The sequence below is a fragment of the Botryllus schlosseri genome, chromosome 13 (assembly GCF_051294905.1).
Source record: "Botryllus schlosseri isolate E-star chromosome 13, Bs_hap1, whole genome shotgun sequence".
In the NCBI taxonomy this organism is placed as follows: domain Eukaryota; kingdom Metazoa; phylum Chordata; class Ascidiacea; order Stolidobranchia; family Styelidae; genus Botryllus; species Botryllus schlosseri.
Window position 1 is genome coordinate 541,223 of NC_137248.1, and position 22,824 is coordinate 564,046.

Sequence of the window (22,824 nt, forward strand, 5' to 3'; positions counted from 1 at the left end):
TTTGACGCGCCCCCCCTTTTTGATAGTGAAAAATTTCGCGCCCCCCTTATCGTCATTCGCGCCCCCCTTATCGTCATATCACAAAATCCAACTAGGATGCTAGCAACCCCAACAGATTGTTTGGTGGTATGGTCGGTTATGAATGTTGATGAGAGAATAAAAAATATAAAATTGGGTCTATATAGAGAGAAACACGCCTGCATTGGAGGCAAATCGCGCTCCGTTTTTCAGGTGACCGCTTCTTCGCGCCCCCCTTCAGATGTTTTACACCCCCCAAGGGGGGCGCGCCCCCCAGGTTGAGAACCCCTGGTCTATAATATGGGAGCAGCGATGATTCTCAAAGTTAAAAGTAATTAAAAAAACAATAATAAAAAAATCAAGAATTGTTTGAACACAAGACACAGATTCCATACAGGTAGAGTGAAACTGCTGATAGAGCCGTGTTACAGCTGATAGCTGATACAGCTTTATATCCACAGGGTGATACAGCTGATACAGCTTTATATCCACAGGGTGATACAGCTTTATATCCACAGGGTGATACAGCTTTATATCCACAGGGTGATACAGCTGATGCAGCTTTATATCCACAGGGTGATACAGCTGATACAGCTTTATATCCACAGGGTGATACAGCTGATACAGCTTTATATCCACAGAGTGATACAACTGATACAGCTGGTACAGCTGAGAAAGCTTTATATCCACCGGGCCCTGTGACAATGCTGTAGGTCAATCACAACCTCACAGATACGTCATTTCCACTGCTGTTTGTAGCTTTGTCCTATATGTTTGGTATACTGCGATACGGCCAATCAGAGTTTGCAGCCTTTCACATTGGAATATAGTAACAAAACTATAATTTCCGTTGATAAATTAACTCAGGTGGCAAGGAGGGTATCATTTCTGTACTCGAAAAAATTATCTCTCACTATTCGACTTGAATCATTGAAATCAATACTCAATTCAGATTCGAGCACTTCAATCATGGTACACTGCCCTGATCAACTTTCCCTAAGCGAAAATGTGTGCCACTTTCATTTTATGTTGTTCGTTTAAGATAGCCAAACGATCCATTTGTCTGTGAATGTTGAGAGGGACTTGATCATTGTTAAGTGGTGCTGTTGTGACCCGTATGAGGAGGTGAAAAGTACATAGAACTAACACAGGCAGCTTATGATTATGGTTGTAACAGTTTTTTTGAAAAACACATTTTTACAGCTTTATAGGCCTACTAGTTGCAGGAATCTTCGTCAGTTTCCCCAGAAGCAATTCATGGCACCGAATGGGACGGGAAGAAAGTTAGTATTTTGTAATAAGCAATATACAATTGGATGATATATTCATATTCGATTTTACAATTGGATTCATTTTGTTACGTATCAGCCATATTTTATCCGTTACTTGGTAATTTGGTCGTTCAAGTTTTGAAGCGGGCGTTTCACGTCATGTTGGCCTTTCTTGGATTTTACAAACCCATTTTATTTAGGGGAATGTTCAATTTTCAGCTGCCATTCGTCAGTGATAAACTGTCAGGACGTCAGGAACAAGTTGAAATATGAATATATTATTCAATTGTATTTTGAAATTCTGTACCTCCGACAATCTAGACTCGTGACTTATGTATTGACTTTACATTACAGTTTACCAGCGAGAATTGTAAATGGGGGCATTGCCGGGCTGGTGGGGGTGACATGCACATTTCCTCTTGATCTCGTAAAAACCAGACTGCAGAATCAATGTCGCGTCAACGGGGAACTGCTGTACAAAAATACGTGAGTTTGTGACCCAAATTTCTCTGTCGAATGTTGAATTCAGATACGTGCACCGAAATGGAAGCTTTTCTCCAAGCAGACTTGGACGACTAGATAATTTTTAGCTTTTCCGAATTAGATTGGAATTCAAATTATAGCCACATCAATTTTTATCGAAGTAGATTTAGAATTCGAATTTTTGAATTCGCTAAACTAAGGAATTGGTTTGAATTCTGAATTAGAAAGAAATACATCAAAAATCAAGTTCATATCAAATTATAGTTCATTCTTATAAACACTAAGCTTGTCTCAGTAGCACTATACAGCTCTCCTGTAGCATTTTCAGAAAAACCAGAAATGAGACATAAAAACATTTGACAAATTAGATTACCAACGTTTTGCTGTAATCAGTCTAATTATCTAGTTGTCCAAATCTGTCTCCAAGTTCCGGATGTCGCAAGAAATTTTGAGCATGGATTTGACGTTTGTTGTACTTTTCGGTGTAACGCAGGTTTATTTTTCAGACGAAACTTCGGAAAGTAGGATTCACCGCCTCCATACCGCGAGCACCCGTACTGAATTTTTGTTTTCATTTATCTGTTTTTGCCAATTCCGGAGATTTCATCACAACGCCCATTGCACGAATGGATAAATTGTATATAACTAGGAAGAAGTTTCAGGTGCCTCTTATCAAGAGTTATTGACATAATAATGCAGTAGCTCCCAACCTTTTTATGATTTCAGATTTGAAATTGTACCTCAACCAACCTCGGAATTTGATAAGCTGGTTACTAAGAAAACAAGGCCTTCGTCTAGACTTGCTCACAGCCTACTTACTAAGATTAATACTAAAAAGAAGTTTAACGCGTTCTCGACCCAGGTTGACAGCCAGAGATTCAAATGTGAAACCATTATGGCAACATATGACGTGACAACTAGAATTGCCATGAAGTTTTCATCGTAACCATGTCAATGTCTAACTTTGAAGCATGTGGTGTAATGAATAGAACAAAGAGATTTGTAGGTTTTACAGAATATCCTTATGTTTTACAAAAACTGGAATGTATCAATTGAATCATCAATGAAACAAGTATTTACCCTGCTCTTAATAAGAGGCACCTGAAAATCGTTTGATTTATAACTGTATCTTATTCTTGGAGGGTTAGGCCTAATCGCCAGCAACTAGTAAAGAATTAGGAACAACATTGTATATCAACAATCGTATTACAAAACATTTGGGTTTAATTCAATATGATTCCACGATTGAAATGAATAACTGTATTCTTGCAATGGATGTTGTGATGGAAGCAATCTTCAAGTTGTGTACCACAAACCAGTTATTTCAATTCCGGTGATAATTCCCCTGGTATTTGCTTCCGTAATTTAAGATCATAGTAATTGTACATATGTGACTTCAATTGAAATCGCTGTTACGACACTGGCGAACGCAAGACTGACGTTCGTTTCACTCTTTCAGGTTTGATTGCGTCTCGAAAGTGTTGCGGACGGAAGGATTTTTCGGGATGTACAGAGGTGAGAGAATCTGATGAACTACAATCCAGTTAGTTGGCGATCAACCAACTCCTGCTTTTTTAAATAGCCTACTTGTAGCTCTAATTAAGGATGTCGAAAAGTGACCAGTTCTAATTCTAGTTGCTAGTTTTGAAAAGCGAGTAGTTCTAGTTTCCTATTTATTAAGGTTGTAAGTTGTAATTCTAGTTGTGTATTTTTAAGATTATTAGGTCTAGCGGTAGTTCTAGTACTTCTAGTTTCGAGTTTTGAGAATTCAGTTGTTCTAGTTGCGTATTTTTGAAGGTAATGTTAGTTGTGGTTGTAATTGCGAGTTTTGAAGATTGAGTAGTTCTAGTTGCATGTTTTTTAAAGGTCGTCAGTTATAGTTGTGAGTTTTGAAATGTCAGTAGTTCTAGTTGTAAATGCGCATTTTTGGAATCCAGTAGTTTACGCAACTCTGATCTGCTAACATCGTAGCGTGGGTCTATCAAACTCGTCTGTCCAGGTTCCGGGGTAAATCTCCTGCTGATCATGCCCGAGAAAGCCATCAAACTCGCGGCCAACGACACGTTCCGACATTCCATGTCCGGAGGCAAACCTCTGACGTTGATTCAGGAAGTCACGGCTGGAGCCGGGGCAGGGCTATTCCAGGTTGTGGTCACCACGCCCATGGAGATGCTAAAGATTCACGGACAGGATGCAGGGAGAATCGGTGATTAATTAAAGATTTGTGTTCGAATTTTAAATTTGCCGGATTTTGTCCAGATTTGGATTCGTGGGTTTCTATTTAAGTTGGACTTGGATATCAAGTTTCTAATCAGTTCCATGCGACTTTTGAACAAATTTTCAGCCAATATCGGGTTTGGACTTGTGTTTAAGCATGATTGAAATAAGATGCAAGGTACTCGGTTCATGAGTCACAATTTTTCGTTGACTTGACTTCACTCGCATGATTTCCTTTTTTAATGGAAAATGACTCGACATTAGTCAATTTGTGTATTGACTTGACTCGTACTCGAGTCATTGCGCATGAATCGAGACATTTTAGGTTGCTTGATTCAAGTTTCGTTTATCAAAACCGGTATTTGAAAATTAGGCACAGAAATTAAATTTTATCTGTTTGAATTAATATGTTAAGATTAGGCCTATATATGAAATGTGTGGCCTCGATATCACCCAAAAGTTTCACAGAAGTGAGTTGAATGACTTGGACTCGAGTCTTGACACTATGACTGGAACTAGACCCGTTGCTCACTGACTCGGACTTGACTTGACTCGAGTCAAAACTATAAAATCAAATTGTCTCGTGACTTGGTTACATCCCTGCTATGAAGTCCATTGTATATTCAGACACGAGGCGAAATTAATTGTGATTTGCATTTAAAAATGTTGTATCGGGAGATTTATGTTTTCCAGCGGCTCAACACTCTGCCATGAACGGGCACTCGACCATGACAGTCCAATCGCCATCTGCGATTTCTGTCGCGAAAAACCTCCTTCGAACAAAAGGGGTTTTCGGACTCTACCGAGGGCTGTCCGCTACGCTAATGAGGTCAGCTGATCTTGATAAAAAAATATGTTTGAATTTATAAAACAATAATAAATTAAGGCAAAGTGAATCCATCTTGGATTACTTGAAATTTTCAGCTTTTACAGAATTACATTAGAATTAGAATTGTAGCTACACAGTTTTTTTCAAATTAATCTAGAATTAAAAGTGTAATTACTCATCTTTTTTTCCAAATTGGAATAAAATTTAAACCATAGCTATCTTGTTATTTCGAATTGATTAGAATTACTGAATTCATGAAATCTTGGACACACTCGGGCATTAAATGAAGTTCAGCTGATATCATGTCAGATTTCATTCTCGTTAGCATGAGATTGGAAAATGTCTGTACGCCAAACTTGGCTCGTTTGGTGATGCGCAGTTCTGTAGCATTTACGGGAGAACCAGATATTAGATTAGAATTTAAAATTATGACATAGAAAGATTTGACGAATTAGATAACCGGCATTATTCTATCCAGACAACTAGAATTATTTAGTTATCCAAGTCTGTTACTGGTATTACTTTTAAAAGTAGAAATAGTTTGTTATAGAAAACCTCTTTTTTTTTAGAGATATTCCGTTCTCCGTGGTGTATTTTCCTCTGTTCGCGCATCTCAACGCGTTGGGGCTCATAAGTGGGGGTAGCTCCGAACGATCTCCGTTTGTCGTCACCTTGTTGGCGGGGATGATTGCCGGGGCAACTGCGGCTGTCTCGGTCAACCCCATGGATGGTAAGTCGTGGTTTGTGTGTACGAAAACGTTACCGAGACATCCTGTCTTGTTTTAGTCTGAGATAGGCATGGATTTTGGATTTGAAATAATTAATTTGATGGATTTAATATGAATTTGATATCGATTTACGATTATTTTGAAGATAAGTTTCTGATCTTTCTAAATTTTCATGCGTCTCGTGAACCGATGTCACCCAAAACTTGATTCGGACTTGAATCTAGACTTAATCTTAAACCCGTTCTCATGTTTCAGTGATCAAAACGCGGCTGCAAACGTTGACTCCCTCCAGCGGTCAGAGCGAGTACAACGGATTCCTGGACTGTGTCAGGTCAGTTTCTGTGTGCAGTTGAATATTCATTATATAAATGGTATATTTTCAGCTGACACTCATCAGGGACTAGTAGAGATTTCAAAGGAACTTTTGTATATCATTCTCAAATTCTTACATTGCACAATAGATAATAGACATACACGACACATGGATATTATAAGCTAAATATTGTACATTTAGTTCAAGCCATATCTGTTTTATCAATTTGCTGATGACAAACTTGGTGGTACGATTGTTGATATAAAGTACTATGGTCTAGCTGGGTTACTTTTACTCTGAAGTCGAAACAATCATCGTTGCTACTCAAGTACAAGTAGAATAGCGATATCCAAGTAAGTAAAGTAGCAAATATTGTGTGCCTGGTTTGGATTATATAGTATATTACTATACGATGGTTGATTGACAATGTTCTTTTCAATTGTCTACTTGATGCTGACAAGTGCTGAAAATATTTGGGTTCATTTCAATATCAATACATTACTCGTTTGTGTTTCTCCTAGGAAACCTAGGAAATCCTTCTCAGAGAATCGTATCACATTTCTCGTAAACCAATAATTTGTTTCTAGGTGCATTTTCAAGAAGAGGGAGTTCGGTCCTTTTTCTAAGGGGCTCGAGCTATTGTCATGGCGCCATTGTTTAGGATCGCGCAGATTGCTATTTATTATTATATACTAATATTGATATACAAAGTTATTTATAATTCTCTACTAGTGGCTGACGAGTATCGGCCGAAAATGTTTACTTTCATTCCATTTCAATATGAATATGGGATTGATTTTGTATTTCCCCTGACCTGTGACTAACTGAAATTCATTTCCAGGCGTATTTTTAAAGAAGAGGGTGTCCGGTCCTTTTTCCGAGGGGCCCTCCCACGAGCAATTGTTATCGCGCCATTGTTTGGGATCGCGCAAAGCGTTTACTTTCTGGGAATCGGGGAACGAATGCTCGGTGCCAAACAACTACGGCCCGTGTGACATCACTCAGTGCTAGAACGTACTTCACTACTTCACAACATCGACTTTTCTATGAAATGCAATCACTCGTGCAACAAACTGTGAAATGTCCACTGCAACACACACACAATTTCTTCGCTATTTCCGGTCTACATTCAAAATATTTTTGTACCATTTTAACGTCATCCGTTCTGTTCCAAGCTGTTGTCAAAATATGAAAGATTGCTTTCATTATAACATGAATTACGAGAATACATTCATTGTTAACTCTTTCCTGCTGACTCGTAAACAGTTATCAGCACACTGAAGGGATTGAAATCAAGACTTGGTCAACTGGATAATTCTAAGTATCTGTTTAGAGCAAAATGCCTGTAATGTAACCTAATTCTAATGTTGTTTTATTTCTAATCTCATTTCTGGTTTTCCTTTCAATGCTACAGGAGAACTGTGTAGTGCGAAATGAGCCAAGCTTGGTGCACAAGTACATGCATTTTGCATTCTCATGCTTATGAAAATTGATCTTGAATTTGTTGCATTTCTTCCTTATTCGAAAATCCAAAATTTAACCAATACGACAGCAAAATTGACAGGCCCTTTGTAACTTTTAATTATTTGATGTTAAGTCACAGAAAATATGTTATTGCAATGGTTGTTGTCCTTCAAGCTATCTTCAATTTATTGTCGATTTGGAATCCGTCAACAAATAAACGCGTGACGTGATAGGAGACTCGATTGTGCTGGTGTCGGATTTCAAAAGTCGCTGAGGCGTGTCGAGAACAGAAGCCAAAATCTCATCAAAGATTGATTTCATTTTCACTGTTTACAAAACTGCTCTGCATTGAGTAGCCGGCAGCTGCAACTCAGTTATTGCCAGCAAGGATAAGGACAACCGCCGTTTCTGCCATACTCAGTTCAGTCAGGGTGAACTTTTGCATCTGATATCACGAGTATCGGTTATGAAAGTACATATCGGGCGCAAATTAATGCAAAGGTATCTCAGAAACCGCTATCATATCGTAGATTTGATCATCTAGGCCGGTATAATCTTCAATCATTCCACCTTAGGGTGCACCAAAACATGTATGGGGTGCACCACTTCAAAAAGGTACGCAATGGTGTAAGACAAACTTGCCAGACGTGAGCTAAAGGTTCTGACCGTTTTTTTTGGTGATCTGCTATCAATGATATGCATGCATTGAATGCTTTGCAGTACGAGAGGTGGATGAGTTCGTACAGGAGATAGCGTAGCGGTGACAATAAGCGCCTACCCGGGTTCGATTCCACTTCAAAGATTTTTCTGGACTCCTCTTCCCCAAACAACAAAAAGACCCGATGAAAGCGCGCACTTACACAGAATAGAAAGAGCCGCGGAATAGAGACTAACATCGAAAAAGGAACTGCGACATTGGCCAGTTTAAAACGCCGCAACTGGTCGTTCGGCATCCTCCTATCTGTTCATTACATCTCATTGTGTCTTCTCGCATTGTATCTACATTAAGGGTGTCTTGTTCAGATGAAAATATAATCTGCCGATTATTGATTATTGACCACTAATCCAGCCGTATAAAACCAAATCTTTGGTTAGTGAGACGCATCCGCACAGATGCTGATCGTTTTTTGGTAATCAGTCATGCATATGTGGAACGGGATTTTAAGTATTAATAGGACCGAAACAGCATTTCGTCAGCCCCCCACCCCCCCTCCCGCCCCCCAAAAAAAACGTTACGGTGTTGGGCCCCCGTAGGTTGATAAACTGAATTTCTGGGGGTTTCGCTTCACCCCCAGACCCCCTCAAACTATACTCATATTGCCGCTATACTTATCGGCTACATTTTGTGTGTGCTTGTTAGTCTGCTTCATATCGCCTAAACGCTCGAAGCGCGAAAAAATTCTATAATTTATGATTGAATCGGTCGATATGATCGGGAATTGCATATATATTGCCATCAATTCTTTATCCTCTCTCTGCTCGCGTAATCAGACTTACCTGTAGTGGCTGTAGAGCTGATGAGTGAGATGTGTTGAAAACGGTAGAACCCCTAAATAATAACTAAACATCTTCATGCGAACCCGTTGGTATATTGCAGGGTTAGGCTGCAATACGTCCTCCTTTAGGAGGATTTGTTCTTCTTTTTCAGGTTTTTGAAAATGTCCTCAGAGGACACCAAATGTCCTCCTTTTTGATATTTTGTCCTCTTTTTTGAGGATTTTGGTTAAATGTGGGGCAAAATTCGACTGAGATACATTAAATCAGCACTCAAGTAATACCTATTGCGGGAGCTGAGCCGGAAAGTTGACTTTTTTTAGTCAACCGACCACGAAGATATTGAAATTGCCCAAAACGTACTAAACTGAAAGACGCACACAATTTAAAATTGGTATTTCTTTAATTTGTCCCTGCGGCAGTCGTTTTCGGTCAAGGTCTTCTCACTACTGAAAATAAAGACTCTCTCTCTCTCTCTCTCTGATGGTTCGTTCGGCACACTTCTCGGAGTTGCATGAAACATGGCCTATGACTTCGCATGTCTTGGTGCGTCGTGGCGCGGTAATGGTCGTCGCCGAAATGCCCATTACTATAAATCATGCGTATTTTTTGTTGCGGGGGGGGGGGGGGGGGCGGGTACCCAATAATCAAGATATCTGACAACATTAAAGGGCGCCCAGCGCGGAAAATTTTTGAAAAATCCGCATTATTTTCCAAACAAATACTCTATAATTAATGTTTATTCACGAAAAAAAATTGGGCCGCCCTCGAGCTCGCACCCTCCCCCCCAATTTTGGGGTCTGGAGTGCGGCAGTTACGGTACCGGGTATAATATAAGGTAAAAAGATTATATATAAATCTTGACTTGAGTTAGACTTGGTCATCTCTTAGGTTGAGACAGACACGAACCCCCTTTCTAGTCAAAGTTCGCCCAGGCCTTAGTCCTGATTATGGCTCTTCCTTTACCAGGGATACTAATACGCCCCTGCCTTTACTTGATTCGGACTTGATTGATATAAGCACTCACATTGTTTGAGACAGGTACGTCCAGTTTTTCATACGATAACTCCCTCGGGAGATAACTTATTTACTAACGCGTTTATCAATAATTCATGACAGTAGAAAAGCCGCGTAGCTATATCATCGTGGTAATAAACAAAATGAGTTGAAGCAAAAGGGTGTTATTTGTGTCTGGAAAGCAGAGTTTTTCATCGCGACGAAATGAAATTCGATAAAAAATGACATTGCCATTACGATCTAATAAGTGTACGCGCTTCTGTGCGCTATAAATAGCGCTGTGACGCAAGAACGCGACGATAGGGTGCAAGCAGACTGAAATGTTCGATCGGAAATCGATCCGTTCCCGAGGGAAATGAGATAAAAGCTTTCTTTGATCATTTGGAGCAAGTTGTTCGGAGTGCATTTACCGCTTGTCTTGCGAGGAGCATTGTTGAAATATAATTACGTCGGGCAATCCCAGATATGCGATGAGACTGCATTTTTTCCATCCCCACACTATTAAGGATGGGAACCAGACTTGTGCAAACTATGCCAATCAAGTTGAGTATAGGCTGTCAACTAACTACTGGTTTTTGGAATAGTTCTAGTTCTAGTTGCGCATTCTATTTGTAGGAGTTGGTATTTAGTAGGTTTATTTTATGTCCTAGTCCTAGTTACGAGTTTTGAAAAGTGAGACCAAAATACGTCAAAGTACAAGTTTGATTAACGCTTTCCAAATACGTTTAAATGCAACTTTCCCAGGCCTAGTTTTGCCAAAAAACGAATAACTGTGCAATAGAAGTATAGTAACAACAACCTCTTTTGTAGCGCAAGTATCTGAAAAGTAGAAGTATTCCGTTACTTTTAACCACTAAAATCCGGTCGCAAGCAACTCTGCGAGTGCTGATCGATCTCAATTTGTCAGTTTTGCTTCGATAGCTTTCCGCATTTCGCGGTAGTCTTGCGAGAAATACCGAATCCCTCGACGATTGTCATTAAGTTGCCAGGTTCATTTGTTTGTTCGCGAATTGACGGTGATACGTCACAGATCAAACTTATATGCGAGCATTGTGTCGTTGACTCGGTAAACAGAAGGCGTAGAATGCGGGCATTGTTCGTTATTCATTGCCAGCAAGCAAGAGGTAGGTTTTCCAGATCTACGACATTTTAAACCTGTTATGCCTGGAAACAAGAAGACCAGCGATGAGGCAAGATCGCAAAAGGTAATCATCTTTAATATTCTTTTGGTCGGCGACAGACGGGCAGAGAGACAATGAGCGCAGGACAGAGATAATCTTTGTTTGTCAATTTTGCAAATGTAAAACATACATACGGAATGCAATTGGGTGAAATCTGATCTCGAGATAAGCAAAGACGGGAGGTTCGATAAAACATATTCATAAAAGCCGAGCCACCCAATCCTGCACTGTGGATTAAGACCATAACAACCTTGTCATTCTAAAGTTTAGAGTAGGTATTGGAGCCGAAACGACTCAAGTAGGCTACGCAAAAGAACATCGACAATGCACATATGAATGCTAAAATATGAATGCTAAAATATCCTAGGGTTACCATATTTTGGAAATCTGAAAAGAGGACACTTTTTCAGAATGTACAAACTTGGAAAACCGGAGGAGAATTCTCAAAAAAGGGAAAATTTTCCCCACAATGTGGGAAAATAAAAAGGTCAACTTTTCACTCAGCTCCCGAAATCCTCGCCGGAGCGTCACTCCGGTGCTGATCTACGGCATGTCAGTTGAATTTTGCTATAGATATGACCAAAATTCTCAAAAAAGAGGACGTATGGTAACCCTAGAAGTATAAATGTAGCATTGATATCGAGTGCTATTAAATGAAACATCCTGGAAATGGTATCATTACGACAGCGTAAAATATGTGTCGCTATAGTAATTCACCCATCACCATGAATATGCATAAGTTAACGTCTGGATGTACTTTGTGCTGCGATTTGTACTTGGCTATAAGTCATTACGTTGATGTTAGTAAAATAGTATAGTCATTATTGGGCATGTATGTGCAGTTGTGCACTTCCCAGAAACAAGCTACAAATGTCTATCAGCTGAAGATATATCCTGTGATGTGACGGGTATTCGTGCACGCGTTTGGCTAGTGTTACCGTTCGACCTTAACCACAACCTCAATGACGACAATGAGCACTGAGCAGTAACAGTTCGACTGTGTAACATTTCAAATGTAGGCCTTTGTTCTTCACTGGGATCCTTCCTTATCAAGGCTATACCTGCGGGTGCAAGTTGAGAGTTATTTTGACGACCCCTGTGTTTTAGTCGTGAGGTGGCGTAGGCATAGGTTGGCAACCCTGCGCCGGGATTTCGGACTTTTTGAATGAGAAGCGATAGAAAAGTGCTACTACATTGATCGCGGCGTTTCAGGTTTCTCATAAAAAGGTCGTCCTTCGTTGGAGGTCGAGCGGCAGCAAATCCATCGACGAATCGAACTCTTCCGGATTTCGAACTCCTTTTCCATGGAGAAGGTTCGAACGTGGGTTGAGATCCAAACCGTGTTTGACTTGACGAGACTTTTCGTTTCCAGGCGTCGGTCCGCGGACATGATCTCGCCGGGTTTGAAAACGCCGGATCCCGCGACGTCCGGATACGAGGGGCAACGCAGAAACACGACCCCAACCCGAGAACTTCAGGAATCTCTCGGAAAGGTTCTCGCTGCCCCGTTTGTTCTCAACTTTTCGACGCCAGACTCTCGTGTTCATGTTTTCAGGTCAAGCCCTCCGTGGTAGTTGTGTCAGCGCCATCTAGCGACTCCACCGTCTACACAGCGTCAGGTAGTCTCGCAGATCTCGTTCGATCTCAGATTTTCCATTCTCGGTATTTTCAGACGCCGCAGAGATGACGGACTCGAAAGCGAACGGTCCGTGGTTTGTATTTTAGCGCGGCGTGTTTGTGACGTGTGTCGTTTAGGTTTGTTCCGGTCCGCTGAGAATCTGCCAGCGAACAAATTTCTGCGAGTCCGCTCGACCAACAGACCTTCCTACAGGTGACTGCTATGAGTTATTTGATCGTCCTTTATCACAATACGAATCAAACAATACAGTGCCTGATACGAGGTTGCGATGTTCTCAAACATGCCCGCGATTCGCCGTCAATTCCAAGCAGCCTCTCTCGGGTCGAGTTTTTAATTCCACTCAAAACAATCAATCAACTTCACTTAGTCATGAAGAAAGCAATAGCATTCATATTGTATTTGAACCGATCATGGTCTATGATTTGGAAGGATACAGTCACATCTCGTCCATTTTTGTCAGAACTGCGTTTTAAAAACGGGGCGTTTCGTAAATCAATAAGCTGTTCTTCAAATTAGAAAGATGGCTTGATTTGTTGTTTCGGAATGGACTATCACTACCGACGTCAGTTGTGAACACCTATAAAGCAATATGATCGCTTTCAAAAATAATCAAAACAACACAATCAATGACCATAAAACATTTATTTCTGCACAAGACTTCAAATACCATTCGTATACGAAGGAAGAATATATCGACTACCATCATCATCATCATCATTGGTTTATTAGCAATTTTATCAGTTCAATACACCACAAAAAATGCGATACAATGAAAAGACAGGAAGATGTCAAAGCGACAAGGAGCAGTCTATGGAATCTGACACCCACCTTGGCCTAGGCGATCTAAAGAGGAGGCATGCACACTGAATGAAAGTAAAGAAGATAGTATAGAAAAAAGAAAGCGACAATAAAATAGGGCGGCATGTCATGGGAAGCGAGATCGATAGGTCAGTCGTGGTCCGGTAATCTTGAGGATGGACTGTATTTATTTAGTAGTAATTGCTTGTATTTCGACTTGAATGTGGACATGCTCGTCGACTGTCGGATGGCCGGCGGGATACTGTTCCACACATCAGGTCCGGCATATTTGATAGAGCGATGATCTTTTCGGTCGATCATATGATATTTGGACGACGTGGACGCGCGTGTGTTGTACCAAGTAGATATATATTCCCAGTAGTAGCATATAGCATCTTATGAATTGCATCAGAGGCGCAGACTTTGAAATTTGGTTCATTATTATATCGAGATTAGTTTTTTTTTATTCTGGAAGCCGAGATATTTTTAATATATTTTTGTGTAACAATTATGTTCTCCTCGTAGCCTGCCTGGAGTTTTCACTCCCGTGGATAACTACGTTTAGGTCCATTTTTCCACAAAACTCTGAGAGAGAGAGAGAGAGAGAGTCTTTATTTTCATCGAACCAAAATACATAACAAACGGCAGTGATGGTGGTACAGAAAATATGCGTGCACAGTATTCGGTATTAGATAGGAATGATCGATAAGACCGTGAAGGTCATCTAGTCTGATCACACCAGCATCAAACAGGTACACTTGACTCTGAACAGTCTGGCTGTAAAGAAATGTTTAGTTGAAGGAAAATAGAAAAAAAATAAAACAATGGTGGCAAATGATCAATGAAGCAATGTCTGGGCGAGGTAGGGCAACAGTGTTAGTGTAACGACAAGAGGTGATCAAGTAGGGCTTTTTTGAATCTATTATAAGGCAATTCACGGATATGTGGTGGTAATGCATTCCAGATGATAGGTCTCGAGTAGTCGGTAGATCTCTTAGTTGGGTTGCTATTGGGTGGGGGTAAGTAGATGTTTCCTTTAGACGAGGATCTCGTGTAATGGGAATGGACATGTTTGAGCTCTGAGCTGAGTGTAATTTTAGTCCAGTGGTGCATTCAAGGCCTTCCGAAGAATATGCACAGTGCCCAGTAACGTGATCTTTTGGATCATGTCGAATCGAACGTTACCCGGAACCTGTTGGATATGACTATCGATACAATCTTTATTTTGCATCGCCACATTTTCTCGCATTCCATTTTGAGCTCTGCGTATTTCGATTGTTTTTCTGATTCTTTTTGCAGTAGGGGAGACCGGGGACAAATGTAACACGGGGCAAATGTAACACGGGGCAAATGTAACAATCGACCTCACCGCTAGTAGGATGAAGAAATCGCCTTCATATTTTAAGTGCACATGCGGTAGTTAGTTATGTCTTCTAATATACTTGAAGTTACGTTGAGCTACGACGCGAAACCCCGGAATAATTTCAAAAAAACGAAATTTTCGACCCTTCAGTAAATATTTTCTGATCTGGAATAATTTGTTCTGAAGAATAAAACCTCAAGTGGTTACATTGCAATATATGTAGCTGGAACAATGTTACCATAGTCTACCGTGAGGGAAACTAGGACTCGCGTCGCCGGGAAGGCACTATCCTGAGACATTAATCATGGTCGAGCGTGGCAGGGGCAATTGTAACACTCTGCTACTTTTGCCCCGTTACAATATCTTTTCAATGCTGAATATATGTGTTCATACGTTGGTATAACTATTTATCTACTCCAGATGAATCTTGCAATAGCCAGAAGTTCAATACCAGAACAGATTCTACCTGGTCATAACAATTCTAACATGATACTCTGTCGGAACGGCCATACAGAAGTGGTGATGTGAATATTAGGGTCCGGTTATTTCCGTGATTCTACTACCCTATCTGATGTTGATCAACTTTTGTTGTGTCGACCTGCAATGGTCACTTAAGAGCTTGCCCAATGCCCATGACTGAATCCTCATGCTCATCCCCTGACTTTGAGCATGACCCACTTACATTTTGTCATCTGGGGTGAACATTATATTTTAATTTTGTACGGAACAGAATAATACCATTAGCTTTGATGCCACACAATGTTGTGTCCTCGTTTTGCTACACTATCATCAGCCCATTCAACAAAGATATTTTAGCCAGGTCGGTTTCGCACCTTCGCAGGTAACCGAATGCGCAACCCATTATGCACGCTGAACTACAGCACCTTGGTAGAAGAGGCCGAATATCGGTAGGGAGATGATGGAATGAATGTGTTTCTTGTACACTTTGAGCTCATGCAGAAGGCACGAAGGATGATAATTTATTCAGATGCCAAAAATGCGATGGGGTGTAGCCTGGAAGCGTTCAAACTTCTCTTTTTTAGTTTAATTCAATAGTACAATTTGTGCTCCCATTATTGTTATTCATTTCGTTTGTTTTTAGTTATAAATAACACTGTTACAATTGCCCCGCATGGGCGTTACAATTGCCCCGGCGTACGGGGCGATTATAACATTTGAGCGACGATTTTCGCGAACCAAAATTTCCATGATTGATTATTGATTGAGATCCATTTTAGTTTTTATATCGACTATCGAGTTGTTGACTATTCTTTATATAAAAGTTTGAAAATGAAATATCCACGAGAAAAACACGTAATGTTCGAAAATACAAAAACTGTTACAATTGTCCCCGGTCTCCCTCTATATTGTGTTCAGCTGGGACAGCCAGATCAATGAACGAGCATTCTCTTGTCTTTTTTAGTTTGATTATCATATCCGGGCGGTTGCTCCTGATTTTGCGGTCAGTTATAACTGGTACATCCCACAGAATTTTGACCTGGTCGTTTTCTGTCGCTGGTGCTGGGCAGTATAGTCATACCAATATTTTGTCGAAGTGTTGATGTTAAAATGTTTGCATAACTCAAGATGAATGTAGTGACCAATCCTATTGTGTCTTCATGTGTATTCGGCAGCTGCAAGTGCACCACAGCCGGACATTATATGAGCTACAGTTTCATTTTGGTTGTGGCACATTCTGCATTCGCCGTCCGTGTTTAGCTTCAGAATTCTTTTGCGATAGTATTTTGTAGGAAGCGATTGGTCTTGTGCTGCGAAAATGAATCCTTCGCTTGCCGGTTTCAGGCCAGAGCTGGATAGCCAGGTCCATGAAATATCGTCTACATTATTATTATCATTATTATTGGCAAGTACCGTATGATTACAGTACTGTCACTATTCGACCACAATCATAACAATTATGACTCGATTCACATTCGAGTACTCACTGTGCCTCCAAAAGCAACACGAAATTGCAGCGAAAGTCCGATAGACTTTATGAGTCAACCAAACTTTCCATCGACCTGGATTATTCGGAAAAGAGTCACCGTTGCATTAGGTTGAGTCACGTTCGATCTGCACAAACAACGACACATCAATCAATTTCAACTCTTACACTTCCGCGTGGACTCAGTCTAAAACGCGCGTTCTAAGCCACGCAGGAAGTCTAGCACTTGCAGGCAGGATTTTTCGCAAAAACAGCCAGTTATCTACAAATGATGAAAATACAATTGGACCATATATCTTCAGCCGACAACATTCGGGTTTATTTCAATATGAAGATATGTTTCAATTGTATATTGCAGTTATGTACCTAAAACAGTCTCTACAAATAATGAAAAGGCGAAAACGATTTCGTCCCATCTGGACTAGCGCACGGTATATCGTCTAATGACACACTGCGCGTCACAGAAGGTTCACGTCGAGCTATAAGGGCTCGCAGAATTAACTTCCTGAGGAAAGGCAGATCGTTTGTTCGGACGCTTCGGGCGTTTGCTTGAAATTGGTTTGTTTATAAGTAGTTGAGATCAAGAGGCGACCGCGCTCAGACAACAACAATTATGTCATCAAATTGCGACCTTGGACTTCAAACGGTGTTTTATACCGTAACGTAGCACAGTTACTTTACTCATAAATCGCGCACCATTGGCATTTAGCAATAGCTTTGTAGAAGAATACAGAATGGATCGTAGCATATAGCCATTTGAAGGGCTTCTCAATAACGCAGTAGCTAAGATATCTCACTCTTTGATAAGTTCGCAAGGAACCGGTCGTGTGTTATTGCGTAAATATGATAGCGCATCAGTTTATTTATAATTGCATGGCGTCAGAACACCGCAATCCTGCTGAAGGAGAAGAAAGGAAGTTGTCGAAACGACTTGAAGTAGCCTTTTAAATCAGACACCCACATGTGCGATGTAAATACGAGGCATGCACTCTGGATGAAGAGCAATAGAATATATAGCGTAAGATGACAGGCCATAAAACATGTGAAACATATTCCAACGTGTGCTGCATCCTTTTATACAGACATACTCCCTTTGGCCGCATAAATCACACAAGCTACGATTGTAACGTTAACGGCTGGCTGTGTTATTTCTGCACTCGAAAAACGGTCTGCTCAGTGAAGCGCGGCCACAATAATGCCGTAAAGTGATTTTCTCGCGTACAGGCTCTCGCAGTTTTGAGAAATTTCGGAAACGCGCGCTCTGCAGCAAGCGCACAGCGTTGCGTTACTACGCTATTGTGACAGACGATCGATGTTCGATTCTATTCTTAAAAAACGTGATCTGGTTTTGGTTTATTGCGGTTCGATTTTAGACTTTCGTGAAAGTTTCAGCGTAAATTGGAGGTCGTTGGCAGACGTGAGGTTGCGGTTTGCGACAAGGGCGAGTTTTACGCGTTTAGAGCGATTTTAGACCGATGTCCCTTGATCGTTTTCAGATTTGCCAGCAAAAGTATCCTGCTATTGTAACGATCTTGCGTATGAATCGGCAACATTATCCGAAAATGACGACTTCAAGAACTGGTCAGGAACGAAGCACTCCTCCTTCAAACAAGCATTTATGAGCAAATAACTTGAAAATGGCAGCAAATCGTGTCAGTTACTTGGGACACGAGGCAGGCTTCAAAAGGCTTTCAGCACAACTTTAAAGTCGCCACAAACAATCCATTGAAATAGGGAACGCTTTGTATGTGAGGGATAGGCCTTGTGTGTTATGCGCGTGACGCGGCTGCAAATTCGATTATGATTGGTCGGTTCATAACGAGATTACCTTGGCAACGCTTTTCTTGTTTACCGTAGGAAATTAAATTTTCATTCGTCGCTGAATTATTGACGTAAATCTGACTCGGGATCTTTCTGACGACATAAGGAGAGAATGTCCGACCCGAACAACAATTCTCTCGAATCCGAATCGCTCGCCAAGTTCGGGTTCGAGTTCGACCCGGACTCGGAGGACGAGGACGCCTTCGCCAGTGACGACACAATCGCCAAGAAAGTGACTTCGAACACGCCGCGCCGTTACGTAAGAGGCAAAAGTCGAGCTCGTTCTGTTTCGTCACACTCCGCCGCCGGCCGTCACTCGCGCAAGAGCCGGGGATCTCCCAGGAAAAGGAAAACCCCCGTCGTCGATCCGATCGTATCGTCGGATGACGCGTTGGGAGAACTTCCTTCTCACTCTCGCACTTTGAGTCTGCCGTCGACCAATCACAGCAGGCTGAGTCTGAGCGAGAGGAGGAGCAGGTTGGTGAGGAGGAGGAGCGCGATCACCTACAACTCGACTTACAAAACTCTCGGATCAACGCAAACCAGAGTCAGACCTTCTCTCTCTTCTTTGCTCTTCTCGGCGACTCCTTCCATCGCGTCCGTGGCTTCTGTGCCGGAAGTGGCGTGTTGTTACCCTGGCAACTCCAAGCAGCAACACGCGAGGGCGAGCTGGAGCAACCTGATCACGTGTCTCGCCCACAAGAGGGAGAATGGAGCGTCGATGAGCAGACGGCAGATTCTCATCAGGAGGAGCTTGGAGTAAATATGAGCTTCTTGACCGGCAGAGTCAAAATCAGCATTTGTTTTACAAATAGCGGAAATAAGCTTTGAGGTTAACAGCGCGCGATACTCGCACTTAGCTGCTGGCGATTACCCCGCAGAAAGTCGGAGTGTATATGAATGTAAGAAGAGATTGGAGTGAAAATCGCAGCTTCACTTCACGCCTGTCTTTCGGGAATTACTTTAGCAATGTCGTTCGGAAAGGCTTAAATTTTATTCCAAAGTTGTATGAAATTTTGGGTCCAAACCAAATGTCAGGTCCGCATTCAAGAATTCTTCAATGTAAATCTTATAACGCAGTCACGGGAGATCACAAAATTTTGCTTATTTTGAGGCCTATCTATCTCTCACAGTATGCTGGTCTGGTCACTAATTATGACACCTGAATAAGTATGGTGGATGTGTTCCATAAAAAGCGTGAAACACGAATTCGCAAAATCCGACTACGATCTGGACTAGCGCACGGTATATCGTCTAATGACACACTGCGCGTCACAGAAGGTTCACGTCGAGCTATAAGGGCTCGCAGAATTAACTTCCTGAGGAAAGGCAGAGCGTTTGTTCGGACGCTTCGGGCGTTTGCTTGAAATTGGTTTGTTTATAAGTAGTTGAGATCAAGAGGCGACCGCGCTCAGACAACAACAATTATGTCATCAAATTGCGACCTTGGACTTCAAACGGTGTTTTATACCGTAACGTAGCACAGTTATTTTACTCATAAATCGCGCACCATTGGCATTTAGCAATAGCTTTGTAGAAGAATACAGAATGGATCGTAGCATATAGCCATTTGAAGTGCTTCTCAATAACGCAGTAGCTAAGATATCTCACTCTTTGATAAGTTCGCTCGTGTGTTATTGTGTAAATATGATAGCGCATCAGTTTATTTATAATCGCATGGCGTCAGAACACCGCTGCTAAAGGAAAAGAAAGGAAGTTGTCGAAACGACTTGAAGTAGCCTTTTAAATCAGACACCCACATGTGCGATGTAAATACGAGACATGCACTCTGGATGAAGAGCAATAGCATATTTAGCGTAAGATGACAGGCCATAAAACATACGAAACATATTTCAACGTGTGCTGCATCCTTTTATACAGACATACTCCCTTTGGCCGCGTAAATCACACAAGCTACGATTGTAACGTTAACGGCTGGCTGTGTTATTTCTGCACTCGAAAAACGGTCTGCTCAGTGAAGCGCGGCCACAATAATGCCGTAAAGTGATTTTCTCGCGTACAGGCTCTCGCAGTTTTGAGAAATTTCGGAAACGCGCGCTCTGCAGCAAGCGCACAGCGTTGCGTTACTACGCTATTGTGACAGACGATCGATGTTCGATTCTATTGTTAAAAAACGTGATCTGGTTTTGGTTTATTGCGGTTCGATTTTAGACTTTCGTGAAAGTTTCAGCGTAAATTGGAGGTCGTTGGCAGATGTGAGGTTGCGGTTTGCGACAAGGACGAGTTTGACGCGTTTAGAGCGATTTTAGACCGATGCCCCTTGATCGTTTTCAGATTTGCCAGCAAAAGTATCGTGCTATTGTAACGGTGAATTGCCAACATTATCCGAAAATGACGACTTCAAGAACTGGTCAGAAACTCGTCCTTCAAACAGGCATTTATGAGCAGATAACTTGAAAATGGCAGCAGATCGTGTTTGTTACTTGAGACAGGAGGCAGGCTTTAAAAGGCTTTCAGCACAACTTTAAAACCGCCACAAACAACGTATTGAAACGTAGACAATGCATTGAAACGCAGAACGCTTTGTATGTGAGGCTGGGCAGACCTTGTATGTTATGCGCGTGACGCGGCTGCAAATTCGATTATGATTGGTCGGTTCATAACGAGATTACCTTGGCAACGCTTTTCTTGTTTACCGCAGGAAATTAAATTTTCATTCGTCGCTGAATTATTGACGTAAATCTGACTCGGGATCTTTCTGACGACATAAGGAGAGAATGTCCGACCCGAACAACAATTCTCTCGAATCCGAATCGCTCGCCAAGTTCGGGTTCGAGTTCGACCCGGACTCGGAGGACGAGGACGCCTTCGCCAGTGACGACACAATCGCCAAGAAAGTGACTTCGAACACGCCGCGCCGTTACGTAAGAGGCAAAAGTCGAGCTCGTTCTGTTTCGTCACACTCCGCCGCCGGCCGTCACTCGCGCAAGAGCCGGGGATCTCCCAGGAAAAGGAAAACCCCCGTCGTCGATCCGATCGTATCGTCGGATGACGCGTTGGGAGAACTTCCTTCTCACTCTCGCACTTTGAGTCTGCCGTCGACCAATCACAGCAGGCTGAGTCTGAGCGAGAGGAGGAGCAGGTTGGTGAGGAGGAGGAGCGCGATCACCTACAACTCGACTTACAGAACTCTCGGATCAACGCAAACCAGAGTCAGACCTTCTCTCTCTTCTCTGCTCTTCTCGGCGACTCCTTCCATCGCGTCCGTGGCCTCCGTACCGGAAGTCACATGTTGTTACCCTGGCAACTCCAAGCATCAACACGCGAGGGCGAGCTGGAGCAACCTGATCACGTGTCTCGCCCACAAGAGGGAGAACGGAGCGTCGATGAGCAGACGACAGATTCTCATCAGGAGGAGCTTGGAGTAAATATGAGCTTCTTAACCGTCAGAGTCAAAATCTGTATCTGTTATACAAATAGCGGAAATAAGCTTTGAGGTTAACAGCGCACGACCCCGCAGAAAGCCGAAGTACGTCTATCTAAATATGAATGTATTATTCAAACAGGCTCTTGTCAGGAAGAGATTGGAGTTAAAATCGAATACGGGGCAAAATCACAATTTCGCTCATGTCCAAATCCTCAAACCCCATTTTTACAACGCAAATGAAAGTTCCTAGGAAGCCATGACTGCATGGCTTCAATTTTATTACAAAGTAGCGGAAAAATCGTGTGTTGTTTTAAAGTTTCCGCCAAAATCCTGCTCTGAAATACCGCCGACTTCTAATTTATCTGAAATCCTAATCCTAATAAAAATCGTGCTTCGTATTGCTTCTCCAAATTCGACCAAACGACTCAAGTCAAACCAAACCCTGCTTTAAAAAAATTGTTCATCAAAATCCTCATCTCCGGTAAATACCGAAAATCTCGATCGTCCATTGTTGCCCTCTTGTCACAATCCGCGCACTACTATGACGTCACTGCAATACGGAAAGCCTATAGAGCGCTCTATCCGAGCTGATTAACCCTTTGCCGCAATCAGCCTCTTCACTCTCGCTTGTGCCAACGCGTAGATACGTAGAGGGTTAACGCACAGCCACAGCGTAGATGCTTCCGCGTTTAACAATACCTTGCGACTGATCAGATCTCAGTGCCTGGAAAGTCCTCACATAGAAAGGATTCTCAATTTGAAGTCATCAGTAACAATACATGGATGTGCTGAACTGAAGCTCTACAAAATTCTCTTCAGTGGATTCTAGTGAGACATCAGGTCAGAACGTGGTCT

General features: G+C 41.9%; 2 protein-coding genes across 8 annotated transcripts in view; both read left to right on the forward strand.

Moving 5' to 3' along the window:
* The first annotated feature begins 679 nt into the window (after window positions 1–679).
* On the forward strand, window positions 680–7,561 carry LOC145453431 (mitochondrial glutamate carrier 1-like). Of its 2 annotated transcripts, XM_080331418.1 has the most exons (9): window positions 682–1,301; window positions 1,644–1,775; window positions 2,279–2,326; window positions 3,232–3,287; window positions 3,772–3,978; window positions 4,683–4,818; window positions 5,388–5,548; window positions 5,802–5,877; window positions 6,701–7,561. In XM_080331418.1, the coding sequence occupies exons 4-9, from the start codon at window positions 3,278–3,280 to the stop codon at window positions 6,852–6,854; spliced, it is 744 nt and encodes a 247-aa protein (XP_080187544.1). In that variant the 5' UTR covers window positions 682–1,301; window positions 1,644–1,775; window positions 2,279–2,326; window positions 3,232–3,277; the 3' UTR covers window positions 6,855–7,561. The 2 variants fall into 2 exon arrangements, with proteins under 2 accessions (XP_080187543.1, XP_080187544.1); XM_080331417.1 differs by lacking the exon at window positions 2,279–2,326 and having other exon boundaries at window positions 680–1,301.
* A 2,228-nt stretch (window positions 7,562–9,789) lies between these two features.
* The window catches only part of LOC145453421 (diacylglycerol kinase zeta-like), a 29,610-nt gene continuing 16,575 nt past the window's right edge, over window positions 9,790–22,824 (forward strand). The window contains exons 1-6 of one of the 6 annotated variants that reach the window (XM_080331398.1): window positions 9,790–11,039; window positions 12,228–12,328; window positions 12,388–12,508; window positions 12,571–12,634; window positions 12,688–12,720; window positions 12,771–12,846. In XM_080331398.1, the coding sequence (XP_080187524.1) occupies window positions 10,995–11,039; window positions 12,228–12,328; window positions 12,388–12,508; window positions 12,571–12,634; window positions 12,688–12,720; window positions 12,771–12,846 (440 nt within the window). In that variant the 5' untranslated portion in view covers window positions 9,790–10,994. Of the gene's footprint in view, window positions 11,040–12,227; window positions 12,329–12,387; window positions 12,509–12,570; window positions 12,635–12,687; window positions 12,721–12,770; window positions 12,847–18,617; window positions 19,341–20,252; window positions 21,967–21,997; window positions 22,810–22,824 lie in introns of those variants that run through there. The other 5 variants (XM_080331396.1, XM_080331397.1, XR_013919758.1 and 2 more) reach the window with 5 other exon arrangements.

What these genes read in the sequence shown, in the direction of transcription:
- LOC145453431 (XM_080331417.1), top strand. Translation starts at nt 1,177, where the DNA reads ATGATTATGGTTGTAACAGTTTTTTTGAAAAACACATTTTTACAGCTT. An exon ending in ATTTTTCGGGATGTACAGAG is followed by an intron (nt 3,288 to 3,771) that starts GTGAGAGAATCT and finishes TCGTCTGTCCAG; the next exon opens with GTTCCGGGGTAAATCTCCTG. An exon ending in CTGTCCGCTACGCTAATGAG is followed by an intron (nt 4,819 to 5,387) that starts GTCAGCTGATCT and finishes CTTTTTTTTTAG; the next exon opens with AGATATTCCGTTCTCCGTGG.